Raw genomic sequence first — 15,707 nt, forward strand, 5'->3', positions numbered from 1 at the left:
AGAAGGTGGAGGAGAAAATAAAAGGGGAGGAGAGGAAACAGCTAAATAATGCATTTTCCCCCTTTTAAGCAATCGAATGCCCATAAACCAGCAATTTTACCAGCTAATGAGCCATCTACTTCATTTCTTGCTTTAGTTTAGAACAATTCTTTTATTTATGATCGAGAAACTGAGTCACCAACCAGTTTAGTGGCTATCAACGACAAAACGATAGGGTCGGAGTCCTATTCATCAAGCCAGCAAAAATAACCACACCTCTTTAGTTTGTTTTTCTAGCCCAGTCAGGAAGTTACAATGAGGAAATGAACATATTCTGTGAGAGAATCATATGTATGCTTATTTTCAATCTTGCCACAATACAGAAATAACAAGAATACAAGAGAAAAGCAGAATAATACAACCCTTTAAAAGCCATAAACATCTGGGCATGGCAGTACATTCTTGTAATCCCAACACCCAGGGCACTGAGGCAAGAGAATTATGAGTTCAAGGGCAGCATGAGCTACACAGGAAGATCTTGTCTCATAAAACAAATGCTCACAAAGTCAGTGCCTTCTGACATTCAAAGGAAGAACAAATCAACGCTCCCAATGAAATATACGAACTTGGTGGTGTCAACCCACACATCTGCCCCTCAAACTCCTGCTCTTACCTCCCAACCCTCATAGCCTTTGTCTGCTTGGTGCCATGCAGTCAGACCTCTGCTCTGTGGCGTCTGTCAATAGGGCTGGACTTCTGGGAGGTGTGCTCTGTGGTTGGCACACCATCTAGTGTTTTTCTTCTCTCTTTGCATTATAAGAATGTACATCTCTGTGTGTGCATGTGTGTATCTGTTTATGTGTGTGCATGTGCATATTCATGTGTGTGTGTGTGTGTGTGTGTGTGGTCAGAGAATAACTCTCAGAAATTGCTCATTCCTTTTCCCCTTCTGGGATTAGGGCAGTGGGTCACCCATGAGTCTCCACCCCTTTACTCTCTAATGATTCACAGGGGCGGCCTAAGTCCTTCAGGAAACACAAGTGTTTGTTTACATTACAGTTCACAACAGTAGTAAAATTACAGTTAGGCAAAATTAGTTAACTAATTAGTAAAATTAGTTAGGAAGTAGCAATGAAAACAATTTTCTCTTCACCACATCATGAGCCACTGTGTTTAAAGGGTTGCAGCATTAGAAAGTTTGAGAACCACTGGTTTAGGGGAATCGAACTCAGGTCATCAGGTTTGGTAACAAGCACCTTTACTCACCCAGCTATTTTGCTTGCCAGCCCTAATGTTTAGATTTTCTGAGCTTCATACTGTACCTAAATAAAAGCCTCTTATTTTGCTCATGGACAGCTTGACTGATAGGCCTTTGCACACTGATGTCTCCTGCCTGAGTCACTCTACTTATGTTTGGGATTATCTTGCCTTGATGATGATGATTTGTCTTTTTTTTTTTGGAAAGATATCCAACATCTCCATCCAGGTGGTCAGTGTCCCAGGAAAACTTCCAGGGAGAAGACCACCTCGAAAACCCATCGGCAAACCCAGACCCCGCAAGCAGCCCAAGAAGAGAGCTCCCTTTTGGAATGTTCAAACTAAGATCATTCTCTTCACAGTGTTTTTATTCATCCTGGCAGTCACAGCCTGGACACTTCTATGGCTCTATATCAGTAAGTTCACGCTTAAGTTCCTCCAGGGGTGGGGTGAATCCTGCCTAAATCAGCGGGCATACCCAGTCTCTGGCCTCTTCTGGTACACGTTCCTTCTTTCCCAGACAGACACACTGTTTGGAAAGATGCAATTGAGACTTCGAGGGGAAAGCCACAAAATTGTCTGCCATTTCTTTTTTTTCACCATTACTTTTTTCCCCGTGAGTGAGAAGGGGAGGATGGAAGAGGGATGGGAAGGGAGGAGCTGAAGAGGATGCCCAGGAGGAGTTGACATGCTTATAAATGCAATGCATTTGGAGCATTTAAGAAATGAATGGAACACTGAGCTGTTTCATTTCTGCCTTCCACCCACAGCCTGTTACTAGGCAACCTGGAGTTTCCACCTCCCCGAGTCCCCTTTGTCTTTCAGTTTTTGCCCCTGTGATTATGTTTTTGTCAATCTGATTGAGCCTTTGGGGGTACATGTGACAGCGAAACTCTTTTATTTTTCTACAAAATGCTTATTAATTCAACCTAGTAACTTGGTTGGCTTGTATTGGCATTTTCATTTATATAATTCATTCAATAAAAACTGCACATAATAGCACATAAGTGAATACATACAAGTGCTCTCAGCCATGGTTTTTGATATGGGGCTCCTGACATAACATCCTAAATAATAGTAGATGTGAACATCTTTGGTTATAGTATTTTGTCAAGGTCTAGTTCTTAGTTGCTAACATGGAGCTTCTAAGAATATTGCTTTTTTTCTCGGTTTTTGAATATTAATAAGACAATTGGTACGTAGGAGTGCCTAGAAAGACAGAGGAACCAACAAATCATTGCCAGGCTATGTCTTCTAATTCTAGACCATAACTGAAGGAAAAGAAAGGCTGGAAATTAAGTTGAATCATCAATGGATAATGACTTAATCAATCATGCCTTAATAATAGGGCATCCATTAAAACCACCTACAAATCAGGATTCAGAACACTTGAGTTGGTGTATTTACTGGGAGGAGCTGTGTTTTAGCCCCACAGGGACAGAAACTTTTAGCTTAGGCACATCCGGGCTTCACCCCAATGAACCAGCTCACCTAATGGTTCGTCTGTGCTCTTTATAATAACATTCACCATAATCGGTAAGTAATGAGTAATAATAATGAAATGAGGGTCTTATGGGAACTCCTAATTTGCAGAAGCAGCATGGACTGCTCACTATACTACTTGTGGTTTCTCTGAGGCTGGAGCGCTATTATGGGAATGAGGGGTTAACTCTGAATAGTTACATGAAGCCACTGGATACCGTTGCTGTCTGCAAAGAATTGGAGAGTTGCTCGGTGAGGAGACCAAACCCACACATTTGGTGTCAGAAATGCTATGCATAGGGGAGCAGCCTGCCTCGATCCGCTCTCAAGGATATTAAAATGTGATCATGAGGCAAGAGGATTCTAGGCAATGTTTATCAGTGGTTTAAGTCACGCATCTATCCTTATCCTCAGTAATTTGTTTTACTAAATCTTAGCACTAAGGCAATGTTTAGAAACTTACTGATGTATTTTCTACTTTTTTCATCCCTAAGTGGAGTTATTGGAGAGTCGCACACAATGGGCCTAGAGATGGAGTAGAGACAATGCCTCTAGAACCAGCTCTAGAACTGATACATTGTGGGAGTGCCAATATAAGTTAGCTTCTGTGATAGGCATGGGTAAGATTGGTAAGCCAGATAGCATTTCCCAGTCCAAGGAGACTATAGGATGGTGGGGTTAGTTAAGACAATGGGCAATGAAGACAACACACTTTGCATGAATATAGAGCATTTACATCTCATGGTTTCCCGGCACCCCAACTGACGTGTTTGCAATACCCTATAATTAAAGTTTTAGGGAAATGTTACACAGAAGTAGCTTATTTGTATAAAAGCCAGAGATGGTCATTTAATGGAAACAGTCATAGAGAACCAAAAAGAACTTGTTTGATAAGTAAGAGTGGTTTAATAGAAAACAGTTTAGTTTTGACATATGCAGTTTGATCATAGACGGTGACCATAGGAGTGATTTAGTGAGATACTGTAAGGATAACATAAGATGTTCTGCCAAGAATCCAATGATCAAAAAATAACAAAGAGAAACCAACCCCCTACCCCACCCCCACCCCAAACAGGCTTTCTGCCTTTACCCTTTGTTCCCTACCCTTCCACAGCCTTACTTCGTTGCTTTGTCCTAAGTGACCTCAGAGAGACCCCTCAAGAGAGTTGGTTTCTGCCACTTCTATGGATTTTATCTTTTAAATCCAACCGTCTTTTGTTTAGCTTCACTTGATGGGAGGCCTTATGCTAGCCACAAGATAACTTTCTCCGTTTCTGCTACCCCCTTCTTTTTCTTCTTCACCGAAGTCTTAAGGTCCAAAGATAAATAAAGAACTTGACCACATTGGGGGTTGATAAAACAGTTGTTTACTGTGCCTCAGAGAGCGTAAGGGGTGACAGTCACAGGGAAGGGAGTTGCAAGACCCTATGAGAAGCCTGTCGTGGCAGCTCAGGACTGCAATTCTAGCATTTGAGATACAGCCTGCACTGTCCTTGTGAGACTGGCTTAAAAGACCAATGAATGTGGGGAGTGTCGCTCAGTGGAGAGTGCTTGATTCCCATGTGCAGGGTCACGAGTTTGAGTCCCAGAATGTGTCAATAAATGCATGAATCAATAGATGTATATTAAGAAAATAAAAACATATTCATATGAAGCTGCAGAGGCAGGAGAGAGATCTAAGAAACAAAGAGGGGACTATAGTCCAGTGCTAGAGTATCTGCCTAGCATGTGTTCAACACCCAGCACTGTGAGGAGAGGGTGTGCAAGAGGGCTAGACTCTAATTCCCCCAGCCACTTCCTTGTTCTTCCGGACCCTGAGCCCAGGCAGACAGCCATCCTTGTCTCTGTCCATCTGTCAGCAAAGTTCACGCCAAGAAACCCAGGGCAGATTTGAGAAGGAGTGACCGCACGCTGAGCCGAAGGCCACACTGGTAAGGTAACTGCACACAGTAAGAAGAGTGGCCTCATTATTGAATATTAGACACACAAGTCAGCCAATAGCTCAGGGGAAGCTCCAAACAGGAGATTTTGTTCCCCTTTCTTCACCATGCCAACTGTAGCCCAGACTGGGACAGTGCATGCCCCTCTCTACACTCCAGCTTGTAGTCATGGAGCCCATAAGAACTGTGTACCTTCTTAACCCCCTAGAGACACCACAATAGACTCCAAGAAATGTGGCTTTTACCTGTACATCTTGCCTTTAACTACTTACCAGTAGCAAGTAAGATGTGTTAAGAGCTATGGTGATTGGCCAATGACAGGAAAAGACACCACTGAGTTTATTTTTGAGTTTTATAGGTTATGATATGCACTCAAGTATGTATCTGCCTAAGATGAAACTATTTTAGGAGACCCCTGCTAACATGTACCAGATATTGCTCAGCTGTCCAACCTCCTCGTTTCCTTCTCTCTTGTTTTCCAGGTAAGACGGAGAGCAAAGATGCCTTTTACTTTGTTGGGATGTTCCGCATCACTAATATTGACTTTCTTCCTGAGTACCGGCAAAAGGAATCTAGGGAATTTCTCTCCATGGCAAAGACAGTACAGCAAGTGGTAAGGCTGCAGAGGCAGCAGCAGGCGGGTGGAGACCTCAGGCGCAGGGGTTGGCAGGGGATGGGTTTCTTCAATGTCCCAGCTCGTTGGGGTTAGGAAGTAGAAGATAGGGTGCAGAAAGAAAGCTGTTGGAAGGAAGCATGAAATTTAGTTCATCCGTGTTTTAAAACACACCTGCCCTTCTTCTCTCTACTCATTCCATCTTCACCGTGAGATACAACCCCATTCAGACGGCTCTTTCAGCCTCTGTTCTCTCCTCTGGAAATAACGGATATCATGTGATCTTTCAAATAGTCTCCAGTTCTGAAGTTCAAACACACTTTTTTTTGTGATTTTTTTTTGTTATTACTTTTGTGATTTCTACATATTTATTTCCCTTTACTTTGTAAAAGAAAATGTGCTTTTTACTCAAATAATAAATACTGTAAAATTACTAAAATTTGGAAAAATGTGAGAAGGAAATCATCAGTTTTTCAATGCTGTTTGCAGAGACAAAGCTCTGATTCTCTCCTACAACGGCATGAGGTCACCGTGATACTGGAGCAGCTGTTGTGATAGTGTGGGATTTTTCTCTTAACACTGCCTTCTATGCTTCCTGTGCAAGCCAATGTTCTTTGAAAGGCTTTAATAGTCCCAAAGTTAACAAATTCCTTTTTATTGGGCATTTAAACTGTTTTCTAGTTATTTTTTTACATTATACATAATACAAAAATCAAAGCTGTCATGAATTATGCACGTCTCTGCTCACTCCCACAGATGAGTCTCTAAAAGCATCTAGGAGAAGAGTCTATTCAGGGCGCCTGGCACTGGGGGACAAGGGGAGTGTTCTGCTAATTTGGACTTCTGCAGCAGCGCAGAGGGTTGTCAATGACCTCACTGCAGTGAGAAATGTGGAGGGGTTTGAGAGTGACAGTCATGGTCAGGTTGCTTCTTACTGACTGCCAATAGCTACAACTGGAAATCCTTCACCTCAAATATAACTTCACCAATTATGCCTCAAATTATTGATACTAAGCAGGCAGGGAGAATCCAAACCAAACCAATGGAGGCCCAGCACAGTTAGGCAATATGGTGTGTGTGTGTGTGTGTGTGTGTGTGTGTTTGTGTTTGTGAGAGAGAGAGAGATGTGGTTGCTTTAAACTTTATAATCTTTGTATTATTTTCCACAATATTATAGAATTTTTAAGATTTTGGAATTTAGGTGGGTGTTTCAGAGAAGAGAATGAGTTTAGCTTTAGGGAAGTTAAGTGAGGACAAAAAAGGTGTGTTGATTAAAACATGTTTCCTTTGAGTTTTGGATCAGCTGGTCTGGGGACAGTTGGCCCGGCTGTAAGCACCATGTGCCGCCTTGTGGCGAATATTGGAATTTGTCCTTGAAACAAGCAGCTCTGAAGCCACAGATAATGAGTTTGATTTTATTTTTTTTAACTATGGAGAAAACAAATATTAGGAATAGAAAGAACCCAGAAGTTAATCTTGATGACAGACTTTAGAGAGAGAGAAAAATGGGTAAGAGCAGCCGACAATTCTAAGAATGACTTCAGAAATAGGGACTTTAAAACCAAGAGATAATGTCTGAGTTTAGGGACAGACGCCTTCTGCTTGAGGTCGGCTGCTCCCTCTACCAGCTGTTGGAATGCGGCCGCAAGAAAACCAAGTTTGAAAAAAAATTAAGATAATCTCTTTATTTTCAGGTAAACCTTGTTTATACAACATCTGCTTTCTCCAAATTTTATAAGCAGTCCGTTGTTTCAGATGTCAGGTAACGTATGTCTCTAATTCTGAAATTCTTACCATCTATGCAACAAATTCGCCAAATCAGAGATAAGTTGTTGGTAGTGAAAACCCCCCATTAGCAAAAACAATGAGCCAACTGTTTGCTTGCTACTCTCATACTTTGTCTGTCTTAACTTTACTAAGTCTCCCTCCACCTAGATGGAATCTGAATTTTAGTCACATTAGGGAAAGTGGCCACAAACATGGCCACCGTGGGTGGATGGAGACAGGAATAAGGCACAGGCCACTACTTTTCAAAATATTTTCAGTGAGAAACTGGCCACTAGATATTATCTGAGAAGAAAAAAAAGAATCTCATGGTAAAATAATAATTTCTTAGGAAAAATTGTGCTCTGTAGACTACATTTCTTCTACTTCCAGGATAGCTGCAGAGACTCATAACCCTCAGGAGCATAGTAAAGCTCTTGAGAAGCCTTGGAGGGATTCAAATCATTCGTTTTCCTTAACTTCCATTTTCAAAGTTATCTACTACAGAGCACCTTCATATGTTCGTACCGTAAAGCATGTTGTATTTGAGCCACTAGGAGTATCCACTCTGCGGTCAGCTTGAAAAGAAAATTGGACTCAGTTTCTAGATCCCCTTCATATTAGCTGTGTGATTTTTGTGTTTGTCCTCAGTCTTCTCATCCGCAGGAAGTGGGACATTAGCAGGTCAACTGGATAAAGCAGATTTATCACTAGGTGGAGACACATGGTCGAGACACAGAACTGCCCTCTTTGCACTGGGTAGTGACTACGGCCTGGATACCCTTAGGGGAATCTCTGTGGAGATGCAGCTGTGCAGCAATGTTGCAGATTTGAACCCAACACAGTGATCAGAACACACGTAGCATGGCACTTTCTCTTTGAAAGACAAGCCGCGGGAGGGCATTAGGCTCATTTGAAGGGCGAGCTCCCTGACCTTGTGTCTGTCAGTTGCAAACTTCCTGGGAATGTGTGCACCCTACAGTGCAGCCCTGAGCATCTCTCTCTCTTTCTCTCCCTTTTCACTGTAGCAGTAACAACAAAGGCGGTCTCCTGGTCCACTTTTGGATTGTGTTTGTCATGCCGCATGCCAAGGGCCACATCTTCTGTGAAGAATGTGTAGCAGCCATCTTGAAGGACTCCATCCAAACCAGTATCATAAACCGCACCTCCGTGGGGAGCTTGGAGGGTCTGGCTGTGGATATGGACTCTGTGGTATTAAATGGTGATTGTTGGGTAATTCTCCTCAGAGCATCTTCAACATCATGTCTGATACTCACAGTTAACATTGTAGCAGAGACTCTTCCATGGTCCCAGGAGCAGAGGATAGGCTGGACATCGGAGTGATTGTTACTGAAGAGAATTCTTTAATGTTATACTCAGTATGATTGGAAAGGAGAATTATAAACAAATAGATACAAAATTATATTTAGTAAAGCGTGTCCCTTCATGTGGTTATGAAGCTGAGGCACTCTCAGACTACCGTACGTCCCTGAGGTGGAATGTTCTAGAGTAGAAGAATTTTACTGAGGTTTAGCTTATTTTCCCCTTTGTCCTTTAGTCGCTGGAGACAGGAAGTTGAATTTGGTCTCTGGACAGAGTGGTAAATATGAAAAGGCTTGTCTAGGTAAAGCAAAGGGGGAGAATAGAAGAAAGGTCATGTGAGTGTTAGGAGCTGGTCAGAGGTTTCCTACTATCTCACAAAAGGCCAGCATATGATGTCTGCCTCCCCAGCCCTCTTCACTAATGCCTTACCTACACCAATGCTGCCAAACAGGCTGTGTCTTAGCCCCATGGAAATATGATGTCACCATTTGTCTCAACAGTGCAACATTGTAACACTCAAATTATCCTGTAGCTATCTCTGTTGCTATAAATTTTACATTTATAAGTACCAATTACACACACAGATATACTAGATATATAGTAGGTGGCTGGTATTTGGTTTGAACAAATATAAAAAAAATCTCTAGTAGAAAATTTCACACTATGTTAACTATTCAGTCATAGGACAAATTACTATTATTTATATAGTTGCTTTCTCACCCTTGAATTATTTAAAATTTGTAACTATGAATTCAAGGAAGCAAATAAAATAGTATGCTAATTTCTCAGAGATACAATGACTCTCATCTCCTGGTTGCTCTATTTTAGCTTTAAACGCCCAGATAACTCTGCTTGTCCCTAGACTCATCTGATATGTGAAGTAGAACTCATATCAGATGTTGATGATTTTATTTTATTTTAATTAACTTTTTATTGAATAGTCTCTGTATTTACATTTCAAATGTTATCCACTTTCCCCCCAATCCTATCTGCCCTCTCCCTCCACTTGCTTGATTTTAAAGATGGAATGAGAACAATTTTTCTAAACAATGAACTTCTGGAACTAACAGTCTTTTTTTCTACACTGTTTCAATGCAGCTGGGCTCAGGTCCGATTACTCTTCAGCTGTAGGATCTGGTAAATTCATGACTTTCTTCTTTACCCCTTGTTAGTGCATATGTATATGTATATTTATATGTATGTGTATGTGCATGTGTATATGTATAGATATGTGTATATGCATATATATGTGCAATATATACATACATATGCATGTGTATGTGCGTCCTATATTTCACTTTTTCTAATGATGTGATCTATTAATGTTCTTTTAGTTGTGAGTAGCAGAAATGTAAGTGGCTTTAGCACAAAAGAAACTTGATTGGCTTATGTATTAAATATTAGAGACAGATATGGACTATGTTGGCTTCTGACATGGTTGGAACCAAGTTCTAAAACAAAGTGCTGGAGGGATCCTATATCTTCGCCTTTTTTATTCTGAGGCTTTGCTTTCAAACACAGCTTCCATTGTGACAGCAAATCAAAGTTTCTTCTTGGTCATGTCCTCAGGCATAGTGGAAAACTCCTGCATGAAGACTTCATGCAAGCTCTTGTAGAGCTTCTGAACTGCATCCCATTTTGCAGACTGGCTTGTGTACCCAATCCTAAACCAACTCCTTTGACTGTTTGGCCATGTGTCTGATTATAGAATCAGAAGCAAATTAACCCTAACTAAACTATAGGCTAAGTAGAGGCAGTTTCTCAATGTAATAGGTTCTGTCACCAAAAAAAAAAAAAAAAAAAAAAAAAAAAAAAAAAAAAATACTGGCAAAGATGTTCTTTATGTGAGAGATTTCATTCACTACTCTTCTAGATGTCTAGAGAAAGGTCATGCCTTGAGAGGAGGGCAGGGTGGAGAGGAGGGGGAGGAGGAAAGGGAGAGAAAGAATATGGACTAAGGAAGGTTCTTTTTCCCCAGACAAAGGATGCTCCCAGTACTTCTATGCAGATCATCTGACCCTCCGCTACCCTCTGGAGATTTCCGCAACCTCGGGACAGCTAATGTGTCACTTCAAGCTGGTGGCCATAGTGGGTTATCTGATTCGTCTCTCAATTGAGTCCATCCAGTTGGAAGCTGACAACTGTGTCACAGACTCCCTGACTGTTTATGACTCCCTCTTGCCAATCCGGAGTGCCATTCTATACAGGCAAGATGAAGGCTCTCTAGTTGCTGGTGAAAAGGGTTTTCATAATCTCCATTTACAATTTCTTTGCCTAAAATACCTGTATATTCATTGTGACCATGACTGACCATGGTACTCCTGATACTTTATACCTTCTATGTGTCTGTAAGGTTTTACATTTGTTGTTCACCTGTAGTAACAAGACTCTCAAAGTCCGCAGAGCAAAGAGTGTGGGCAATGCATACATTATATGTCATATATTTTATGTAATTTGATTTTCATCATGAATTGAGTTACATCCATTATATCAGCAGAGCATGAAAATAAATATCCTGTGATGATTAGATCATATGAAAAAAACAATTAAAAGTGTCTTTAATTACAAAGATAGCATGTGCACATACTATACAGTAAAACAAGGTCAGAAAAAGTAATTGCAATTACTTTTCAATTCTTCAGAAAACTTCTGTTACAGTTTTACAATTGTCCACTCATTCTCATACTTATTAACTATACAAATGCTTATCTGTTTCTTAATTTTAATATTTAATGGCAAATTTCTATTAATGGGTACTTAGGGTCCAGTAAGCTTTGATGGCAATTAAGCTTTGCTTAGGCACTGTGCTAAGAGAATATGTAAATTATCTTATTTTTAACCATATTTACACATATCACAGTGCTTTATATCTATGCATATTCATACTTTGGTAACATACATATTAATAGTTCAAACACCATATATGATATACAATAAAGAGTGAGTTCCCTCATGTCTCCTCTCAGTAATATCTAGCTTCTTCTCATCCTTCCAACACTTGGAACTATTATCTCATCGATCTTTACTGCCGAGAAATGGGACAGCATCAGTGCAAGCATTACCACTTCATGGAAAGCACACTGGAGTTTGCATAGATTTAACTGCTTGATTGCCTAACATCTTCCATCCAGCTGATCCACAGAGCTAAGCCATCATATATCATTATATATGTCAGGGAGAGCCCAAGGATCAACATCTGAGAACATCCTTTGGTAGCACTGCTCGATAGGTGCATCTACATCTCTTCTAGTTCTAGTCCATCTGTAGAGCCCTGCTAGCAGAGACTAACACAGAACTGAGTGCTGGCCCTAGAGATGTGTGGGATGCTGTAGTACGGAGATACATTCAGGAAATAAGCAGTTATCCATGTGTTGTTATCTGGTTGCAGAATCTGTGAACCCACAAGAACACTAATGTCCTTCGTTTCTACAAATAATCTCATGCTGGTGACACTGAAGTCTCCTCATGTACGAAGGCTGGCAGGAATCCGAGCATATTTTGAAGTCATTCCAGAACAAAGTAAGTCTTCTCCCATTTAAAACAAGTTACTTGTAATCCCCACTGAGATGCTGTGATCTTCCTGTCCTGGGACTAGGTTGTAACTGTAGTTGTGGCAGTCAAGGCGTTTGCTCTAGTCAAGGATCCTGACTCGGAAGAGAAGCAGCACAGTGAACCCAGTAAAGAACTTCGACTATAAAGATATAGGTAACTCAAAAGGGCAAAGGACAGTCGCAAGTGCATTTGGAAGAGCGAAAAGATTAGAACTGATGTGATTAAGAGCTTGGAAGAAGAGGTCTGTAAAGCTCTGACCTCTCAGCAGGAACCACTACTTAATTTCTCCTGGTGCCTCTGAATCCAGAACCATGCTTTGAGGAAAGTAGTCACATCCTACAGGTAAATGGGAACCGTATAAGCTAATGAGATGACTGCCCCATGGAAGGGTTAAACGAGGAGAGGGGGGAGGGGAGGTGGGGAGGGAGGGCGGCCAGAGGCATCTGGAAGAGTCCAGAGCAGAAAGAGCAAGTAGTAAATGGAACATGGACAGCAGACTGAACCTGACCATGAGCAGGGCAGAGCTAGAGATGGGGAGATGGAGGGGTGGGGGAGACAAAAAGAGGAAGAGGGAGAGAGAAATAGAGAGGGAGGGAGGAAGAGAGTCAGAGATAAAGACAGACAGACAGGAGAATGAGTAGCTAGGTAAAGGGAAGCCAGTGAGTTGGAAGGAGGAGAGAAGAGACTTAGGAAGGCAGGATGCACTTTGAAAAGTGTAACAGGTGCCTGTGATACTGAGGAACCTGGAGCCCAGCACCAGGTTCTATGCTAATCGGCACCGTAGATAGTCACTGGTCCCTTCTATCACGGATAAGGAAAACAACTTCTTTGATAGAGGGGGACTGGTTTCACAAGTTCCTGAGGAATGCTGGCTTTTATCTAACCTCCATGAATCCTCCTAAAGGCCAGACTGATTTCTTGATATCTGGACCATCTTTTGGAGTTTTGGGAACTAGAGTTTCCTTTGGACCTCTAACATTAGCTAAGTATCTGTTGGGTGCTATTTCTTTGAAGAAATAAAGATTCAAAACTCTGAAAATGTGCATGTATAAAGAAACACAGGCAGCTGTGATGTAACCATGCTGGATCCATGAGTGTGAATGCCTTCTTTCAGAATGTGGAAACACAATCCTGGTCAAGGAAATCAACAGCTTTGAAGGGAAAATCTCAAGTCCATATTACCCAAGCTTCTATCCTCCGAAGTGCAAGTGCACCTGGATATTTCAGGTAACACAGATCTTCTCAATATCTCAAGGGCAAATTACTCTGTTTTAGTAGAATTTAATTTTCAGTTTTTCATACCTTTAAAAATTCTAAGAATAATAGCATTTAAGGCTAGGAGACATAAACTTTCTTGAAATCTAGTATCAGTAAAGTGAAATCTTCCATATCTACATCCTCTGGTGACAAATAATCCACTACTTTCAGCTGATTTGATAGTATTTCTCAATTTTTAAAATTTATTTTAAAAATGTAAAGGTATTGTTGTAGGATCAAAGAATCATTTCATTACAGATAGTGCTACTTCATAATGGACATTAATAAAATGACAAATTTGATTGGATTGTTTGTGTTCAGTTTGTAAGAAACCAAAATGTAAATTTATATGAAATCTATACATCTCCCTCTGTTGCTTTTTAAAGCAACAGAGGCTCACTGACTTAAATCTTGGTCTTAAGTCTACTTTTGTTCTTATATTTTAATTTTGTTCTCATATTATAATAGGACATGGAAATGAAAATTGCTCATTCATTAGTGTGTAGCATCATTGGGGGAAAATGGCAAATGCATCATTTATTCATCAATATGGAACTGTGGCCCTGGAACTCAAGTACTAAAATAGACCCGAAATCTGAAACCAAAAAATAAATTAATTAATACTGGCTTTCATGGAACATATCTTCCAGTAGGGGGAGACAGGCGGCAGTCTGGTGAGATACATATACAAGCAGTCCTCCTATTTGTGGGTTTCACATCTGTGGATTCAGTCAAGACCCGATGGAATGGTTCCTGTATCGAACATATACAGAGCATGTTATTAATACTATTTCCTAAACAACGCAGTATAACTGAATCTGACAAAACTAGTGTGCGACGGTGGCTATTATGAACAATATGGAGGTTTACAGTATCGAGAGGATACGTGTAGGTTATACAAACATTATTCGTTTTATGCAAGGATATATCGATTTGGAGATGCAGAGGGTCTGTGAACCAATCCTCCCAGGATATTGAGGGACAGCTGTATGCAGTGTGTCACATGTCACATGGCGACACAGAGCTAGAGGGGAAAATGAAGCAGGCGTGGTAACTTGGCTGGGAAGGAAGTCAAAGGTTGTTAAGTAGGAGTCAGAGAAGCCAAGGGGGAACATTTGCAGAGAAGCTGAGGGAAAAGAGGAATGAATTGACTTTATCAACACCTGGATAAAGCATCACTGCCAAGAAAACACCTGAAGTGAGGAGCCAGACGCAGGAGGCAGTTCAGCTGTGTGATCATTTGCACAGAGTTATACAAATTGAATGCTTCAAATGATTTTATTATTTTAACTAAGCCTGAGGATTGAGACAATGTCCTGATGACAAGTATCTTTATGTTACTTAAAGCTGTTGGTGATAGTATGTTCACTTTTGTTAAAATAAGAATTGTTAAATCACAATTGTTGAAATGAGAAGTTAGATTTTTACCCTTTTCAGATTTTCAGGAATTAAAATCTCAGATAACCTGGAATTGAAATACCAGAAGCCTGGGTAGATAAGGGGGGGGGGGGATAAACGGAAGAGCTGAGGAAGGAGGAGGGAGAAATAATATTTCCTCTTTTAGTTCCTCCAAAACACAGCTGTATTCTCTTGAGTTTGTTCAACAATATGAATAAGGAATGTACCTTTTCCCAAACCTCTGTCAAATGTCTGAAGTTCCTTTGATGCTAAGTAAATATCAGTTCTATAATAACCCAGATACTTAAAATGAAAACCCGTAAACACTGTTGTGATTTTGACTCAAAAGGTAAATAAGAATAATGACTTACTTTCTATTTTGCTAGAGGTTGAGGACTGGGGTCTAAAGAAAAGTCTTCATAAAGGAAAGGACATACCATACCAGTAAGGGAGCAAGGAACAGAGGGAGGGACGTAGCTGGGAGACAGGAATAAGGTCCATCAGACTTCCTCAGGTTACTCTGAGCCATGTAAGTCCCTTCTTCATACCTTTGTGGCAAGTTATGGGAGGGCTTGGAAGGAAGTCACTTATTCCTGAATTTGAGGGAAATCTGCAGGCATCTTTGCCATGAAAAGTTCCAATGGTTATCTGAGATAATTCCCTATTCTTCTTGAATCCCTCATATGAGTTCACAATAAGCATGACAGACCGGGCAGAATGTGGCTAAGTAAAAGATTAGGTTACATTTATTAACCTTCAGAAAGTTATTTACCTTCCATTAGCTATGGTTTTTCTTTTATAAAATGGAAATCATAATACTGGCCCAACATGTTCATTATGGTGTTGAAATGAGAACTGTAAAGTGTCTGATTTATTTTCTTTCAAAAGTGGGCAATGATGGGTGGCTAACCATATTTACACGAGAGAGAATCAACTGTGTACATGCACTTACACACAACACAAACACAATACATCACGAAAGTCAAACATCTGTCACAGCAGTATGTCTATGGATAAGATCAGTCTAAAGAAAAACATAACAGATTTGAATTACAAACTCTTTCCCACATCTTTTAAAGATTTTATTTTGTGAACCTTGTACATAAGCTCTTGGTCTACATCACTACCATACCTCCTTCTCC

At 40.6% G+C, this 15,707-nt stretch overlaps 1 protein-coding gene across 2 annotated transcripts in view; it reads left to right on the forward strand.

Moving 5' to 3' along the window:
• Window positions 1–15,707, forward strand: part of TMPRSS7 (transmembrane serine protease 7) — a gene marked incomplete at both ends in the record, with an annotated part of 35,018 nt that overhangs the window by 941 nt on the left and 18,370 nt on the right. Inside the window, 8 exons of one of the 2 annotated variants that reach the window (XM_080918809.1) lie at window positions 1,445–1,652; window positions 5,141–5,271; window positions 6,966–7,033; window positions 8,064–8,257; window positions 9,457–9,495; window positions 10,337–10,565; window positions 11,747–11,877; window positions 13,025–13,137. In XM_080918809.1, coding sequence (XP_080774935.1) covers window positions 1,445–1,652; window positions 5,141–5,271; window positions 6,966–7,033; window positions 8,064–8,257; window positions 9,457–9,495; window positions 10,337–10,565; window positions 11,747–11,877; window positions 13,025–13,137 — 1,113 coding nt within the window. Of the gene's footprint in view, window positions 1–1,444; window positions 1,653–5,140; window positions 5,272–6,965; window positions 7,034–8,063; window positions 8,258–9,456; window positions 9,496–10,336; window positions 10,566–11,746; window positions 11,878–13,024; window positions 13,138–15,707 lie in introns of those variants that run through there. The other variant, XM_080918810.1, reaches the window with a different exon arrangement.

The sequence above is a fragment of the Micromys minutus genome (genome assembly GCF_963924665.1).
Source record: "Micromys minutus genome assembly, chromosome: 7".
NCBI lineage: Eukaryota > Metazoa > Chordata > Mammalia > Rodentia > Muridae > Micromys > Micromys minutus.